We start from the raw sequence: 17,106 nt of genomic DNA on the forward strand, positions 1-17,106 counted from the left end.
CAGCTGAAGCTTAATCCTAACAAGACTGAGTTGGTGTTGACGGGGGCCCAGCTAACGCCTGGACTTCCAGCTTCTGGCCGCCCTCTCTTGGGCCTCCACCCTGCCTCGTCAACTCGGTAAAGAGCCTAGGCGTTATTATATCTAGTGACCTGTCTATGAGGCCTCAAATCAATGCAGTAACATCTTCCTGCTTTTTCCATCTACGCAGGATCTGCGAAATTCGTAGATTCCTCAACACTGAGGCACTCATTCTTGTCATCATGGCTCTTGTCACCTCGCGTATTGACTACGCCAACTCCCTCTATGTTGGAATTCCTGCTTACCATCTCCATCGGCTGCAGCTGGTGCAAAACTAGGCGTCTAGACTGGTCTTTCATCAGCCCAAACACCAACATGTCTCGCCCTTGATGAGAAGATTGCACTGGCTCCCCGTGGCCTATCGCTGTTTGTTCAAACTTGGCTGTACAGTTTTTAAGGCCCTTACAGACCAAGCCCCGGCCTTTACTACATCCAGCCTTCAGCGCTACACCCCCTCTAGAGACCTCCGGTCTGCCTCTCACAACCTGCTTTCGATCCCAAGGTTCAAACGCAAAAAGCATGGAGGATTATGCTTCTCTTTCCTGGCCCCCACTATGTGGAACTTCCTCCCTATTTCCCTTAGGCTCTGCCCTCGTTATGTTTGCTTCCGCAAATTACTTAAGACTCACCTTTTTCAGCTAGCCTACTGAGTGAACCTGTCATCCTGTTCCCCCGCAATTGTTTTGAGCGCCATGAAACCGTCTGATGCCCGAGCGCGGTACAAATATTTTTAACATAACATAACCAGAGTATGGCGAGACCTTTCAGCTGGAGTGGAAGGGTGCTGAAAAAAAGTAGGGAGAGATATGGTCAGATTAATTTTGAAATCTGAAATAACATTCGGCATGAATTTGTATGAGTCCTTATAACCATCTTATTACTATGAAACACCATGGTTCGTGGAACAGAACGCCCGAGTCTCACTAATCCTATGTGCTGATGGGATAGCTACAAGGAAAGCAGCTTTCCATGAAAGGTGTGGCAATGTAGATTAATGAATGGGCTCAATGTGGGCCTGCATGAGGGGTGAAAGCACTATGTTTGACCCCCAGGGACGAGATAGACGACATATTGGAGGGAAAACATTCTACAAACACTAAGAAGTCCTTAAAAACAGTGATTTTGAAAACAAAAGGTTTGTGAAGAACATTTTCGGTAGGCAGTAATTGTTGCAAAATTAACTTTAATAGAAGAGAACTGTACGTCTGATTTAGCCTCGGAGTTTCGTGAGAAAGTCTGGTCTGCACTGTAGCTTCATGTGGAAGCCTATGAACCACCATTGGTGGTCCACTCCGGAACTATCAGGATCATTCTGGCCCTCGAGTAAGACAGTTTGCTGAGTACTGAAGGAATAGGGGGGGGGGGGAAAAATCGAAGGAAAATCGTGGGGAAAATAGAAGGAAAATCGGATAGAAATTTGTCAGACCAGTTGATTCCAGGGTATTCCACAGTGTCTCTGGTTGGTAGGTCAAAGTAAGACAGCAGTCTCAACGAGTCTATATCCTTCTTTATTGAGAAGATTTGATGGCCTCGGGTGATCAGATCAACATCAGTCTTACAATATCTATGATCACTTTTTCACATAAGGAGTACCTTAAGTGCTTGTAATCTCGCTTGTTCCTCTTCCAATGCTTGCTGCTTCTCTTTTTCATCCATTCTGCTGAATGACATGCCCGTATTTGCCAGCGTAGAGACTGCACTGGAGAGGGTGCTTGCTCTGTAATAGAAAAGCACAATCATGATTCATTAATGAACAATTTTTTAATAGGCATGCACTCAAGTAACAGCACATCCTTTCCAATTACAGAATAATGTAGTTAGCACTCTGTTCAAACAAATTAATTGAAAGGAGAAATGCACCCTGTCCAACCTTGCTTTGATCACCGAGCTTCGCAGATTCCTCAGCTTTTGAAGGATACTAAAGCAGTAGCTATTGAGGTAGGCCTGTAAATGTGTTCAAACTAAAAATCCCTGCAGATCTGAGAGGACAAAATGCCCTTCACAGCAAACCAGGCTGTCCAGACAGCAGTGCTTTGGAAACCTATGCAGTGACACCCAAATAGCTGCCTGGCACATATTCAGGACGGGAACTGCAGTGGGTAGCAGTTTTGGACCTGGTGGGCTGAGCTAGCAGTCCTTCTAGGGGCTGGTTTTTGTCCAATGCATAGCAGATCTTGCTGCAGAGCGCAGTGCAACGGGAAATGATCTGTTTCTGCACCGCCTTTACAAAGAGCTGTTCTCTGGTGGGATTGATGTAAAAGCTCAATATTTTTTGGGGGGGGGGGGGGGGGGGGGAGGCTCCCAGTGATTTGGTGGAGCACATAACGCCGGCAGCATGATGGTTTGACTGACATGGAAGAGAGTCACAAATCTTGCCAAGAGGGATGATTGCGTCTGCAGAACCAATTTGTCTGGTAAGAAGGTGATGCACAGCAGATAACACAGAGAGCCTGGAGCTCACTCACTTGCTATGCTGATGATGATAAAGAACACCGTTTGGAGAATGAGAAGCCGGAAAGGGTAACTGTAGAACACGGCAAATGAAGTCCACATCGAACATGTGAGGATCAAGTTAAGGTCCCACTGTAGCATGAAAAAGGAGAGGGAGAAACTGGTGTTGCTAGCCTTTCAAAAATGCATCACAACCAGTATTTTAATTATCAAGGGCTCGTCCAGCAACCGTTTAAAGGCAGAAGGAGCCACAACGTACTCTTTAACTGTGCTCAGAGGAAAGCCTTGCCAGGCGAGGGATTAAACAAATAAAACTTCAGAAAACTCAGCCTGAATAGTGTCAATACGGCGAATACCACACCAATCTACAAATATGTCCCAAAGACAGGCGTATACAGTATTTATTGAGGGACAACTTGTTGCCCAGATGACATAAAACACATTTCGAAGGAAGGTTCAAGTATTTAACTTCTGATGCTCAATCTCCAAGTATAAAGGTGGAGACAGTGAAAGCCTAGCTTAAAAATGCTGATCCGTTGCTGAGAAAGCAGATCCTCTCAGAGGGGCAGCGCGGTTGGAGGACAGATGGTGAAGCCCAGGAACTCTACAAACCTGACTCTCTATGAAGAGGATGAATTGGGCTCTTTCGGTCCTGATCTTCTCCAGAACCTGGGGTAGAAGAAATATTGCTGGGGAGGCATACAGGAGTCCCGGGTTCCACTTTAGACGGAACAGTTCTCCTAGCGAGAAATGCCTTGGAAACGCCAACATGCAGAACTGCTGACATTGCCCTTTCTCGGAGGTCGCTAACAAATTGAGCCAAGGTTCTTCCCATGTACGAAAGAGTCCTTGGACCACCTTTAGGTGAAACTGGTACTCGTGATGCACTAGGCGTCGACAGCGGAGCTCGTCCACCCTGGCACTCAAATATCCTGCTAAGTAGTACACCACCAGGAAAATCTGGTCAGCCATCTCCGGAGATGTAGCGCTTTCTGGCACAGGGTCAATGACCCTACTATGCCATGTTGCATTACCACATGGCACTGTTGTTGCCCGTAAGCAGCTGTACCAGCCTCCTCCTAATGGATAGAATGAAGGCTTTCAGCGCCAAGTGGATGGCCGTCAGCTCCAGGTGGTTGATTTTGAACTGAACTCTGTCGGAGTCATGAGACCTCTTATCTCCTTTGCAGGTTTTTCAGTCGCCTCCGAAATCTCGACATGGTCAGAGAGGTCCCTTTAATGCTGGACCTCAAAAAGTTATATTCCACTACAGAGCTCGCATCTGCCACCTGGCCAGCTTGACCAGCAAGACGCAGGAGGCCATCACTCGCAGCACCCACAGAGTAAACCTCACTGAAATCCAGAATTGAAGCTGAAAGATCAGAATCACGGCCTGAATGCCAAGACTTTCCTTCGCAGAGGGAAGGCATAAAACCAAACCATGTTTAGAATGGCTCTGATTAAGGGGATCGTATGAGAAGGAGTCATCCATGACTTTGGCACATTGATATTGAACCGCAAAGATGACACGAGGTTTTCCATGGTCTGGATGTGGTTGACTACTGCCAGGGGTGAGCCCGTCATCAACAGCTAGTTGTAGTGGTAGATGTGAGGGACTACCTCACATCTACATCTAAGTCGTTCCAGGGATTTTGGAAGGTGCAGTGGAATGGACAGGAAGAGTAGTGCATACTCTTTCTGTACAATTTGGAGGACCAACCTGTCTGATGTTATAGTTGGCAAAACTGGTAAAAACTATTGCACCCAGCCGCCAACTGGGTTGTTTAGCAGGTGGATCTGCAGGAGGGGGAGGCTATGGGCTGAATGGCACTGTGTCCCTGACTGAAAAGGCGAGGTCCTTAATGAAGTTGAAGTGGCTGTCTGTACGGGGCACCGCTGTCAAAGTGGAAAAAGATTCATGCGCATGCTGTGGCGGAGCACACAGCCCTAGGAGTGCCTAGTGGCCCAGCTCCCTATGAAGAGCTCAAGAGGGATGACTTTCGCCCCCAAAAAGAAGGGTCACGCCAAAGGGCATTTCCATAAGAGACATTTGGACATTGCCCAGAAAGCCCAACTACCACAGCTTGGCACAGCGACAAATAAGAATGCTAGTGCCAATTGCTCACCGGACAGAGTCCATGGTGCCCAGTCCGCAGCACATCGTAAATTTGGCAGCAATAGAACCTTCTGGAATGGCCTAGGTCAGTATAGGATGAATAGATTCCGGTACACCTGGGAGGATTTGAGCAACCACATCCCAGAGGGTGTAGGAATATCGACCGAGTAGTCAATTAGTATTCACAGACCTGTTACCCAAACTGGTAGCAGAAAATACCTTTCTTCTGAAGGTTTCCACTCTCCGACTTCCTAATCGGGAATTAGTCGGGAAATTGTTAGGGTTTGTCTGATTAGTGAAAGCTTGCACCACTAACTTCTCAGGAGAGGGGCACCGAGAGAAAAAAGCAGGGCAACCTGAGGCAGGGTGGCGGCGTCTTAAAATCTGGCAATTTACTGGGGGGTCCAGAACTAGATTTAGCCCAGGCCCCTTAGAGGGTGTTGGTCAGTGCCTCATTGAAAGGCAGTAGGGGCTCAGTATTGGTCTCCCCATACTTCTGTTAGAACATTACATTTGACCTCTAAGGTGAGGAGCTGGATGTCAAGAACTTACGCTGCCCTCTGCATGATCATGGCAAAGGAGGGACTTTACTCAGTAGCAGGACCAAGTGGTAAGAGGGAATCGGGAGAAGTGTTGGCCACTGACATCCTGGAGGTCATCGTTTCAATTGTTCTTGTGATAGGGTTAGCTAATTTTATCACCTGCATCACAATCATTATACAAATCTGTGCCGAACAACTAATTAAATGTGTGGGTCCTGCTTTGCGGAGGTGGGACTAAACCGGTCCGAGACAGAAGGCTGAGTTTCGTCAGAAACTGAGTGCAGACTCAGTCATGGTCATATTGGCACCAGTCAGAGAGCACAGCAGGCACCTCGTCCTCAAGTATCGATTGAGTCATTATTGGCATCAACGTTTTGGGCATGGGTAACGAAGTTGGATTGTGTGTGTGACCTGAAGAAGGCCTGGTGACACTTTCAGAGGGTTCAACTGGCACCCATAATTAACCCACCAGTGATTTCACAGGTGGCGGACCTCTCGGCTCCATTCGCACACACAGGCGCGCATTAGGGAGTCAGAATGAATTCCAAGAGTCAGACCATGGCTTGCGGAACTCTTGGATCCACCTCGGTGCCACAGACTGCCCTGGAAAAACGGGCTGTGCTGGCACAAATTGTGGGATGGGTTCAGACACTGATAGACTTAGGGCGCATCCATGCCTCTTGATTTTGCGTAAGATCGCCTTCTCAGGTGTATGAGAGTGGAGGGAAGGGGCCAAGTCCCACTTGGATTTTTATATGTTTTTTCGCCAACTTACCCACATATTTAGAGAGAGATGACGAGCGATCTCAGGAAAGGCTCCTGAGACTTCTAGACTGGAAACGGAACCGAGACCAACCTTTGGACCTGGACTGGACCCAACAGTCTTCCGATGCTTTGTGACATATAACTTCACCCTGCAGTCTACTATTGCCTTGGAGTTCATCAACGGGTAGTCACTGTAGGCCTTAGAGCTGTGAATTCTGATGAGGATCTGTCACAGCCATTTGTTTTTGACAGTTCTTACAGGGTTTGAATCCTGCCATCCTGGGAGGAGACATTTCCAATCCACACTGCAAAATGTAGGTAGGAAAACAGTCTCAAAGAGATGAAAGGTAGCGCTGTATCTAAGTCTGGTAATGCAGATAAAAGAAACTGACGTCAGCGAATGGGGTGGAGCCTAAACGTGCCCCGCATCAGAAGCAGAACGGAATCAGTGCGAAACTGCACAGCCCCACCTATAGGAGTGTAGAGGCACTGTTCAAATGTTTCCAGAACTAGACTGGTGCCTGGAGAATATTCAAGTGAACAATCTGCTGCTAGAAGTCTCTATTATAATAGCAAATGCATAAGGAACAAATGAAATGTACAATTAATCTAGCAAATATTTGCCCCTCATATATATGAAATCATAAGTTTGTGGATGCAAAGCATGGAGCTAGGCGTGTGTGCTTTATATCTAACGACTGTAGTGTTTTTTAGTCATACTGAAGGGTTAGGGAAGAATGTTTCAAATGAACTGACTAACATGTAAAGAGGAGACTAACAAACTTGTCTGTATAAGGGCAACAACAACATAAGATCTTCTCAATCCCAGAAGTACATTTTCATTGGCTCGCTAGACTCTTGTGCTGAACCATAAGCATTTGATGCAATGCACAATGCCATCTTGTCAAGCAGCTTTAGCATCATTCTCACAGTTAAAATCTGAAAAAAAGGAATCAGTCCCTGGAATGCCAGTACGTTATCCGAGGTTAAAAATACCGGAGATATTTTGTTGTTAAAGGTGGAAGTCATGAAAGTCTTAATCTGCAGCTGTTGCAGGTGGGGTTTGTTAATTAGGAGGTTAAATCTTGAATGATTAAGTGGTGTTCTGGGTTTGGGACAAGCACTGGGGAGAATTGACCTTTACCAGCCAATCGTCTAGGCAATGGTAATGGTGCATTTCTAAGCGACTGAAATGAGCTAAAACCAGATCCAGATATTTGTTAAAGACTCTTGGAGCAGATTTTATCCGGAAAGGCAAAACTGTGAACCGATGATGATTTTTCACCTACCATAAATCGCAGGTACTGACAATGATTGGTTAACCTTGGGATATAGACTCAGATGTCTTTTAAACAGGCTGGTCACAAGGTAGACATCAAACTGCAAGAGCAGGATGACTTCCTGTAGTGAGGTCAGCCTGAAGTAGATGTTGGGAAGAAGCTGTTCAAGATGTGAAGACTGGCTTTTCGATTTTGGATAAGGAAGTACATGGAGTACCGCCCCCATGCCCACCTAAATGTAGGGGCATCTCCTGAATTGTGTCTTGTGCTGAGTAGGGAGGGTGCTTTCTCTAGTAGCAAATAGAGATGTTTTTCTTTCTCCATTTTGTGGGTGTGTGGAGGACTGTTTGGTAGTGCATGAATGTACATGTTAAGAATACTGCATCTCGGCCATTTATAGCACTCACTAGTGGTAACAGTCTTCCATAACTGATGGAAATAGCTCAGTCTTCCCATGATAGTTGACTTGTGATTGTAGGGATAGAAGACTGTCATTGAGATCCCATTCTGACGGGATTCCCGACTATGAATTTTTGCAATACCTTCAGATTTTCCCCCGTTGCTAGGATTAGATCTGTGTGGACTGTATCAAATTGCATTGCAAAAAACAAGTTACTTACCTGTACACTGTGGTTCTCCAGTATTGATATCTTTCATAGATTCACATGCTTGTATCTTCCCTGTCATCATGGTGGGAGCCTCGAGGTAGATAGAAAAGAAGTACTATAAAAGTACATTAGAAACCACCGAAGGAAAAGAAAAACGTAACATTCGTCAGCCTCTTTATGTAGGTCCAAACTTTGACAAATCAGAGACGAGGACTAGACCTCCACTTCCCAGAAGAGCCTCCAGACCGCAGATTTCACGCACAAGTGTGCTAAGGTAAGTAATAGCAGGAGACAGGGACGAGGGAGGGCCGCATGTGAATCTATGAACGATATCAATACAGGAGAACCACAGTGTACAAGTAAGTATTTAATCTTTCATAGATTCACATGCTTGTATCTGAGTAGTAAGCAGTGTTCCTAGTAAAATCGATGCGACTAGGCGAAGACCTTATGCACAGAGAATAAAACATAGCATTTAAGAAAACATATATAAACATATAGGTCTATATGTATCACTAAATCCAGATACATAATTAAAAACATGTAAAACCATGAAATCAAATGAACAAAGTAAGACGGAGGTAAAAAATATAAATAAGCTGTACCTCAAGTAAACAGATGTCTGAGGACCACTTGCCCCACTGCGGCAACTGTTATCCATGCTGAATCCAGGCAATAATGCTTGGTGAACGTATGCATGTTAGACCATGTTGCCGTTCTACATATGTCTGGAAGCGATACTCCAGCAAAGAGGGCGGTAGAGGCCGCCATCTTCTTTGTGGAGTGCACCAACACTTTTGCAGACAGGGGTCTTCCAGCTTTATTATGGCAGAAGACAATGTTATGTTATGTTAAGCAAGATTTATATAGCGCACTGACACCATAAGTTTCCTGGCGCTGAGAGGTGCGGAGATTGCAGAGAGGCGGGCTAACCGGTTTGAGTAAAAAGACGGGTTTTTAGGAGCTTCCTGAAGTACAGTAGGGAGCAGCTAGACTTGACTGACAAAGGAAGGGAAATCCACAGTTTAGGGACCAGATAGGCAAACCTGCGACCGCCTAGCTTTTTGAGTTTAATGGTGGGGGCGACCAGCAGGTGAAGGTGAAGGTGAGCCGACCGGAGATTACGCACCGGACGGTGCTGCGCGATCAAGGTTGAGAGGAAGTAGGGACTGGTGCAGTGGAGAGCTTTGAAGGTCAGACAGCCGATCTTAAAGGTTGCCCTTTGTTCGATTGGCAACCAGTGCAGTTTGCGCAGCAGGGTTTGGCAGATTGCCATTTCGGGGTTTTATAGATAAGCCTGGCAGCCTGATTTTGTACGATTTGAAGACGGCGGAGCAGTAACTGTGGTAGTCCATAGTGAAGGGAGTTCGAAAAATCTAGGCGGGATAGTACCGGGGAGATCACGACCTGTACCAGCGCCGCGTGCGGGAGTAGATGGGCAATTTTGCGGATTTTGCGCAGCTGAAACATGCTGGATGAAATCACGGCCCCACATGAGCCTTGAGAGAGAGCTCCGCATCGATGACCACCCCGAGGCTCTTCACCGTGCTTGCTGGGCCTGGGGGAGGGCCCAGCTCCCTTGGCCAGAACTGGGTGCCCCTGCAGGGCTGTTTCCAGGTAGGATAAGCTCCGTTTTTCCTGGGTTTAGCTTTAGTTGGTTGTGGTTCATCCACTGCTGTATGTGGAGCATTGCTGCTTGAAAGCTGTTGACAGCATCGGGGGAGTTGAGGGGAAAGATAATCTGTAAGTCGAGCGGCATAGTTAAAAAACGTAATATCCCATCTCTTTAACGAGTGGATCAATGACCGGATGTACAGATTGAATAGTAGGGATGAGAGAGAAGAGCCCTGAGAGACTCCGCAAGTTGTGGGTACCTCGGTCGCCATGAAGGGGCCCAGACGAACTGCTTGCGCTCTGCCCGAGAGGAAGGACTCAATCCACTCGAAGGCTGGGCCCTGGATGCTGGCCTGTCCGACACGGTGGAGAAGGATATTATGATCTACCGTGTCAAAAGCAACCGACAAGTCCCGTAGTACAAGTGCCTGAGGTATCCCTTTGTCCACGTTCCCCCTCAGGGCGTCTAGTACTGCCAGGATAACGGCCTCGGTGGAATGGGCCGGCCTAAAGCCTGCTTGATTAGGTTCAAGAAAGCAGGAGTTCTCGATGAAATTTGAGAGGCAGCGGGTGACGTGGGCCTCAAGGAGCTTGGACAGATAGGGCAGGAGGGAGATAGGACGATAGTTGGAGAGATTTGCGGAGTCTGCTCCTGGTTTCTTCAGGAAGGGTACTAAGATGGCCTTCTTAAAAGAGCTGGGGACCGTGCTAGAACTGAGGGAGGCGTTCAGCAAGGGTAGGATGCAATCTAGCAGAGTGAGACAGATGTCCTTAAAGACAGAGGGAGGGCAGCAGTCATTGGGGGAGCCTGACTTGATACGGGCCGAGAGCTCTGCCAGAGTATTGAGGTTAAGGGCAGGAAAGTGAGTCACGGGCAGATGGTTGAGGGGAGAGAAGTCCAGTGACCTTACGGAGTTGAGGGGGGGGGATGGAGTTCTTAATATCTGCTATTTTTTCAATGAAGAAGGAATTCAACGCGTTGTATTTCTCTTGTGTGGGAACCCGAGTAGGGAGAGTTCTGTCATCCGTAGTGAAATCATTCATAATTTTGAAGATTTCTTTTGATTTGTTATGAGCGGAGAGAATTCTGTCAGAGACGTGAGTGGATTTGGCCAGGGAAATCGCGCTATGTAGTCTTTGCGGGCCGCGACAAAGAGCGTTCTATCGATGTCGGAGTAGTTGCGTCTCCAGATCAGTTCTAGCTGGCGCAGCTTCAGTTTCTGTGCTTTAAGGGCGCTAGAGAACCATCTATGCGAATTACTGGGTCTAGTGCGTGGGAATTTAGTGAGCGGGGCAAACTTGTCACTGGCCGTCTGTAGCCAGTTGGTGGTGACCCCTTCCATTGACTCGACACTAATGTCTGAGTCGGTGGTGGGACAAGTGTTGGCCAGAAAGGCAAGGAAGCCTTTCTGGCCAACACACAAGAGATCCAACGTGCAAAACAGTTTCTGGAAAGGGCTTGACCTTTCCTTGGAGAAGCAAAAGGCACAGAGCTGGTCTGATTTCCTGAAAGTCTTTGTTCTATGGATGTAGAATTTGATGCATCGTTTTACATCCAAAGAATGCAACGCTCCTTCTGCAGAAGTTGTAGGATTTCCAAAGTAAGTTGAGAGCAAAACCAGCTCATTTAAGTGAAAAGATGTTGGTACCTTTGGTATAAAGTGGGGGTTTGTTCTTAACACTACCTTGTCTTGTTTGAATTGTAGAAAAGGTTTAGCCACTGTGAAAGCCTGAATCTCACTGATTCTTCTAGCCGAAGTGAGGGCCAGTAAGAGGGCCATTTTCCATCAAACATATTTTAAATTAGCTTTGTGGATCGGCTCAAATGGTGATTTCCTCTATTGAGATAGGACTGTGTTTTATTCCTATGGAACTGCCAGACGTTTCAGTGGTGGAAAAACTCTGAAAAAGCCCTTCATAAACTCTTTAATAATTTGTGTTGACCACAGCGAGAGTTCCCCTGGATTTCTGCGAAACCTAGAAATTGCAGCTAGGTGTACCTTGATAGATGAATGAGCCAACTTTTACTTTGCTAACTAGGTAAGGCAAAATTTGCTCCGGGGTAGAGAGTAAAAGATGTATGTTCTTTTACACACACCAGTAGCAAAATCTTTTCCATTTTGCAGCGTATGCCCTATTAGTGGAAGAAGGTCTGGCCCGCTGAAGGATGGACTTGCAATCTGGAGCGATGTCTAGATTTGTAAATTCATAGTCGTGAGGTTCCAAGATGATAAACTCTGAGATTTTATCTGAGGATAAACTATCTGACCGTTCTCCATGGACAGCAGGTTTGGCCATGGTTTAAATATGTGTGAAGAGAAGGAGCGCAGGAGAATATCTAAGAACCAAAACTGTATTTACCATGCCGGAGCGATGATAGGAAATTACATGGTTCCTTCTTCATTTTTCTCAGCACCCTTGGGATGGCGGGAAAGCGTATGCAAACATTCCTGTCCACTGCATCTACAGAGCGTTTCCCCAAGAGTTGGCCTGAGGAAACCTGCTGGAGAACTTCTCGCATTACTTGTTGCTCGCTGTCCAGATTTGGAGTGCCCCATAGCCTGAAAAATCCCCGCAGTTGCTTCAAATCTACTTCCCATCCGTGACATTGTGCATTGGTTCGGCTCAAAGAATCCTCTTTGTCCACGCCTGTGACATGCGCTATCTGCAACATTATCTTGTGCTGGATTAACCATCTCCAAATGTCTTGTGCTTGGTCCGATAACGTGAGACACGTGGTGCCCCCTTGTTTGGCTACATAAAACATCGTTGTGGTGTTGTCTGTTCTCACCAGAACAGAGGAACCATGAATTCTCGTAAGGGACGCCAGAAGACCTAGATAAACAGCCCACAACTCCAGGAGACTGATGTGTAATTGTTTTTCTTGAATGGACAATTTTCCGTAGATTTGTAACTCCTAGAGATGCGCTGCCCAACCATCCACTGAGGCATCCGTGGTCATTATATAACTGGGCTGTGCCACCTGGAACGATAGGCCTAGAGAGATATTGCAGTCCTTCTCCCACCATGACAGTGCCTGTTTAATTACCTGAGACATAATTATGATCTCTTCGAATCCATTGTTTGTCTCATTGCTCTTGAAGAGGCCTCATTTGGATCCGACAATTCGGAATTAGTGGGATGCACGAAGACAGCATCCCCAGTAAAGATTTGAACACTTCTACAGAAGTGGACTCTTTTGCACACAGGAGGGATGTGTAGAGCATTATCTTTTGCTTGAGTTCTGGAGTTGGAAACGCCTTCAACAATGTGGTGTCTAGTATTGATCTGAGAAAAATACGTTTCTGACTTGAAATCAGGCATGACTTCTCATTTAGTTGCAAGCCTAGAGATGTGAACAGCCTCTGACAAGCATGTGTAGACTCTATTGCAGAGTGGAACGAAGGCACTTTCACCAGCCAGTCGTCAAAGGATAGACCTGATGGCCCTGCCTCCTCAGAAAAGCTGCCACCGGAGCCATACATTTCGGGAAAACTCTGGGAGCTGAGGGAAGTCCGAAGGACAGAACCTTGAACTGGTAGCGATCCCCAGCCACCTGGAACCTCAGGAATTACCAAAGTTTCACCAGAATAGGAAGTATGCTTTGAGGTGATCTAGGGACACAAAAAATTCTCCCTTGTTCACTAACAGGAGAATGTCTGTAGGGACAAAATCCAGAAGGATTGTTTCTTGATGTATGTGTTCAGCTGTCTGAGGTCCACGACCTGTCTCCATTTCCCACACTTTTTCTTTATGAAGAAGAAACTGGAATAGAAGCCTTTCCCTCGTTGACTGAGAGGAACTTTTTATATCACACCCCTTTTGCAGTAAGATCGAGATTTCCTGCATTAGTAAAGGAAAGTGGAGATGTATTCTCCTTGAGGGTGGATTCCAAGGAGGCTAGTACCCATTTGTCCATTTTAATGGCCTGCCATTGACTCACAATAAGAGAAAGATGATGGGACTGCAGAGGCTCAAGTCAAGATGAGGTGGCTGGCAGAAGAGAAACATCACTGCAGTCTAGATGGATCTCGCAATTTTCCTTGTGCCAAAGACTTAGGTCTAGCTGACTGTTGGCTGTATGTGACATTGGAAGCCCAAAAATGCTGCTGCTGCTGCTGTCCTCCCAGTTGTGATCTGTGCTGGGAATATGGCTGAAATCTGTAGAACTGATAGGACGATCTGAAACTGACCTCCTCCTCTTCCCCCATGAAAGGATTGCTAACTTCTTTGTTGCAACATGCCCAAAGAAATTTCCTTTTTGATACCCTGCGAAGGGCAGCTCTAAAACTTTCAATTGTACTTCAGGACGGAAAGACATCGCCCTCAGCCAGCCCTGTCTACGGAGAACAAAGGCTCCTGCCATTTGTCTAAAAACAATTAAAGACAAATCCATTGACGAGTCAATCACTTTAGACGAAGCTCTAGCACCTGCCTGTAGCAGGTCGTTTGCTTCCTTCTTTTTATCTTTGGGAAGATATTTAAGAAGAGGAGCAAGGCCTGACCATAACTGGCGGTCGTATCGCCCCAAGATTGCTAAGGCATTAGAGGCCTTGACGGAAGTAGCAGCAATAGTAGCGAAGTGTCTGCCTATGCTGCCAAGCCGATTGCCTTCTCTGTCCGGAGGCACAGAACAAGGAGATTGTGGATTCCTAGAGCACCTCTGCGCAGCTTGCGTTTTCATGGAATCCGGCCGGGGATGACCAATCGAACATTCCGGAGCTGAATCAGGTGCCTTGTATTTCTACTCGGTCCTCAGCAAAACAGCTAGAACCAAGGCCGGATTCTTTATAATCTTTAAACCCTCGCTCCATACATAATCCACAATAGGTATGGGTCGAACTGACTTCTTAGCCGGATCCTTAAAATCATAAAGGAAGCCTTCGTTTTGAACTACAGGTAAAGGCAAATCAAATCTCCTATAGGTTCTCTTCAGTAGTTCATGGAAGCCCCCAATATCTCCCATAGGAGAACGGTGACGGAGAAGATGGAGCCACGTAATCATCATAATTTAACTCTGAGAACTTTCCCACGACAGTTGAGACCTAGCCATTTTGACTGATGCCCGGTGGAACTACCTCGCGAGCTAAAGGGGAGATGGGCTATGGATCCACTCCCACTCCCACTCCCACTCCACCTTTGCTCTCACCCATCCTAGCTCATAGTTCACACCCTGTTTATCCACTGGACTTTCTTCTGTGAACTTTATCTCGTCAGTTGAGACCTAGCTATTTGACTGATGCCCGATGGACCTACCTTGTTTAGCTAAAAGGGAGACAGGCTGTGGATTCCCTCATCGGACGTCTCCTACCCAGTCAGTCTTTGGGCAGACTTCCTTTTGTCTCTCCTGCTGTATTTTCCCTCATCCTCCCCCTTCACACTTCCCCCCTCTACACTCTATTTTTCTCACCTTTCTTTCGTCTCTCAATGTGTTGCTTATTTTTGATGTATTTTTGATGTAATGTGTAATTATCTTTTTCTGTAACATTGTGTAAACTAATGTAAAGCGCTCTGATACCTACGGCTCTACATAAAACTGTTAAATAAATAAATCAATCTCACTCCTGACAAACTAAATCAGGATCCGGAGTGAGCTCACCCTCTTTAGGTTGATCATCTGCTTCACTCTCGATGTAATCGTCCTGAATTGTAATGCACCTAGGCGCCTGTCTCTCATCCTGTGTAGCAGGTGGTGGAGTAGCCATTGGAGGTGACGGTACTTGAATACTTGGGCCTCCAAGCGTCAGCGGAACCGGAGCGCGAGAATCCGGAAATCGCTTGTAGTAATCGTTTAGCATGCGTCTCAGGTCGGAAACCAGGGAAGTTGCCACCAAAATGGAATCCCTTCTAAGCTCCTGATGCTCTTTGTAAGCCTCATACAGATAGTGTTCCTGAAAAGAATTGAAACGCTGGGCCTGTGGACGACCTGTGAAGGAGTAGTCCCCTTCCAAACACTCAGACATGCCCTGCCCCTGTGCCTACTCTTCCTCATCTGTGTCCTGGCATTCAACCCTGAGCTGAGAAGGGCTGAAAGCTAGACCGAACAGACTCATCTCCTGATTCCTCTGTATCCAAAAGGTGAGGAGGCAGAGGTGATATCTTTGACAAACAAGACAAACCTGGAGACTTCTGGCTATAGTGGAGGCTCCTCAAGTCCTGTTTCTGCTCCGTCGACAAAGGTGATTTAAACACTGTCGTTGACAAAGTGATCGTGGAAGGAGCCTTAGACTATGTCGACAACGGTGCTCCCGTCGACTGGGCCGTAGGCGAAATAGTCGACGCAGTGGTCATTGCATTCGTCAATACCGTCGGCGATGCGATCGACAAGGAAATCCTTGTTGCCGTATTCTTTGACGAGGCAGTCACCACATCATCGAAGTGGTTGTCGCCACAGACACCAATGTAGGTTTGGCTGGTGTTCTCGACGACTGGTTCGTCAACTGAGCTTGTTTCGTCGACAAAGCCTGTTTTAGTGGTGTGACAGAAAGAGAAGCAGCAGAAGATTTCTTCAAGACAGAATCTTTTTGCTTTAGAGCTGCTTTATAGGCAGATGAGATTTTTCGTCGACAAAGCCTGTTTTAGTGGTGTGACAGAAAGAGAAGCAGCAGAAGATTTCTTCAAGACAGAATCTTTTTGCTTTAGAGCTGCTTTATAGGCAGATGAGATTTTTTCCGCCTTTAACCTTTTAGAATCCGCCTTCAATGAGGTAGAGCCCTCATTTTTATGTTTCTTCTCAGCTGAGGATGTCCCAGGGTTCTCTTCCACATCAGACCCAGAATCAGATTTAGATTTTTTCTTCTGGAGCCATAACAACCACCTGGCTTCTCGATCCTTTAGAGTCTTGGCTGAAAAGATTATACAATATTTCCAGTCCTTGGCTGTATGCTTGGGATAAAGGCAATACAGACAGACCTTGTGGGGTTCTTCAGAGAAAAGTCCTGCCTTCCCACAGGATCTGCACGGTCTAAAAAGCCTCTTCTTAGATCCCACTGACATTGTGAAGTAAAGAAGTTTAATAAAACAGTACCTTGAGGTGAATTCTAGCAGGGTCAAAAGTTCACAAATTGACAAAACTGAGCAGAGCTCAGGGCGATTCCCTTACACACAAGTGCAGTTAGAAATCTGCGGTCTGGTGGCTCTGCTGGGGAGTTGAGGTCTAGGGCTCCTCTCTGATTGGTCAAAGTTTGGACTTACATAAAGAGGCTGATGAATGTTAAAGTTTTTCTTTTCCATTGGTGGTTTCTAATGTACTTTTATAGTACTTCTTTTCTATCTAACTCGAGGCTCCTACCATGAGGGCGGGGAAGATACAAGCATGTAAATCTATGAAAGATTCAATACTGGAGAAACAGGCTGCTGCATAGATTGATATAGCTGTCTGTTGTTTATGGTGCTGTGGAGTGTCTGTAGATGCTGCTTGAACATTTCTTTTTAAATGGGACACATGGATTTAGCAATTTCTAAATAGTTTATGATTTTCTCCAGTGCTTCAATTCATATGAGGCCCAACATGTGCTCTCCATCAAAAAGTAGATTGAGCAGGTTCTGCTGTCCCTATGGACGACAACCAAAGATACAGATACAAGCATGGTATATACCAAAAATGCTCTTGATTTGAGGACACCCTAAAGCATTAAAATAAATGATGATAG

General features: G+C 46.3%; 1 protein-coding gene across 10 annotated transcripts in view; it reads right to left on the bottom strand.

Annotated features, from left to right (window-relative positions):
• LOC147718545 (phosphatidylinositol-binding clathrin assembly protein-like) overlaps positions 1 to 17,106 on the bottom strand; it is an 882,838-nt gene that overhangs the window by 552,177 nt on the left and 313,555 nt on the right. For all 10 annotated transcript variants that reach the window (XM_086918490.1, XM_086918493.1, XM_086918491.1 and 7 more), the window contains exon 10: positions 1,672 to 1,795. In XM_086918490.1, the coding sequence (XP_086774616.1) occupies positions 1,672 to 1,795 (124 nt within the window). The remainder of the gene's footprint in view (positions 1 to 1,671; positions 1,796 to 17,106) is intronic.

This window comes from Lissotriton vulgaris, chromosome 4_1 (genome assembly GCF_964263255.1).
Source record: "Lissotriton vulgaris chromosome 4_1, aLisVul1.2, whole genome shotgun sequence".
NCBI classification, from domain to species: Eukaryota; Metazoa; Chordata; class Amphibia; order Caudata; family Salamandridae; genus Lissotriton; species Lissotriton vulgaris.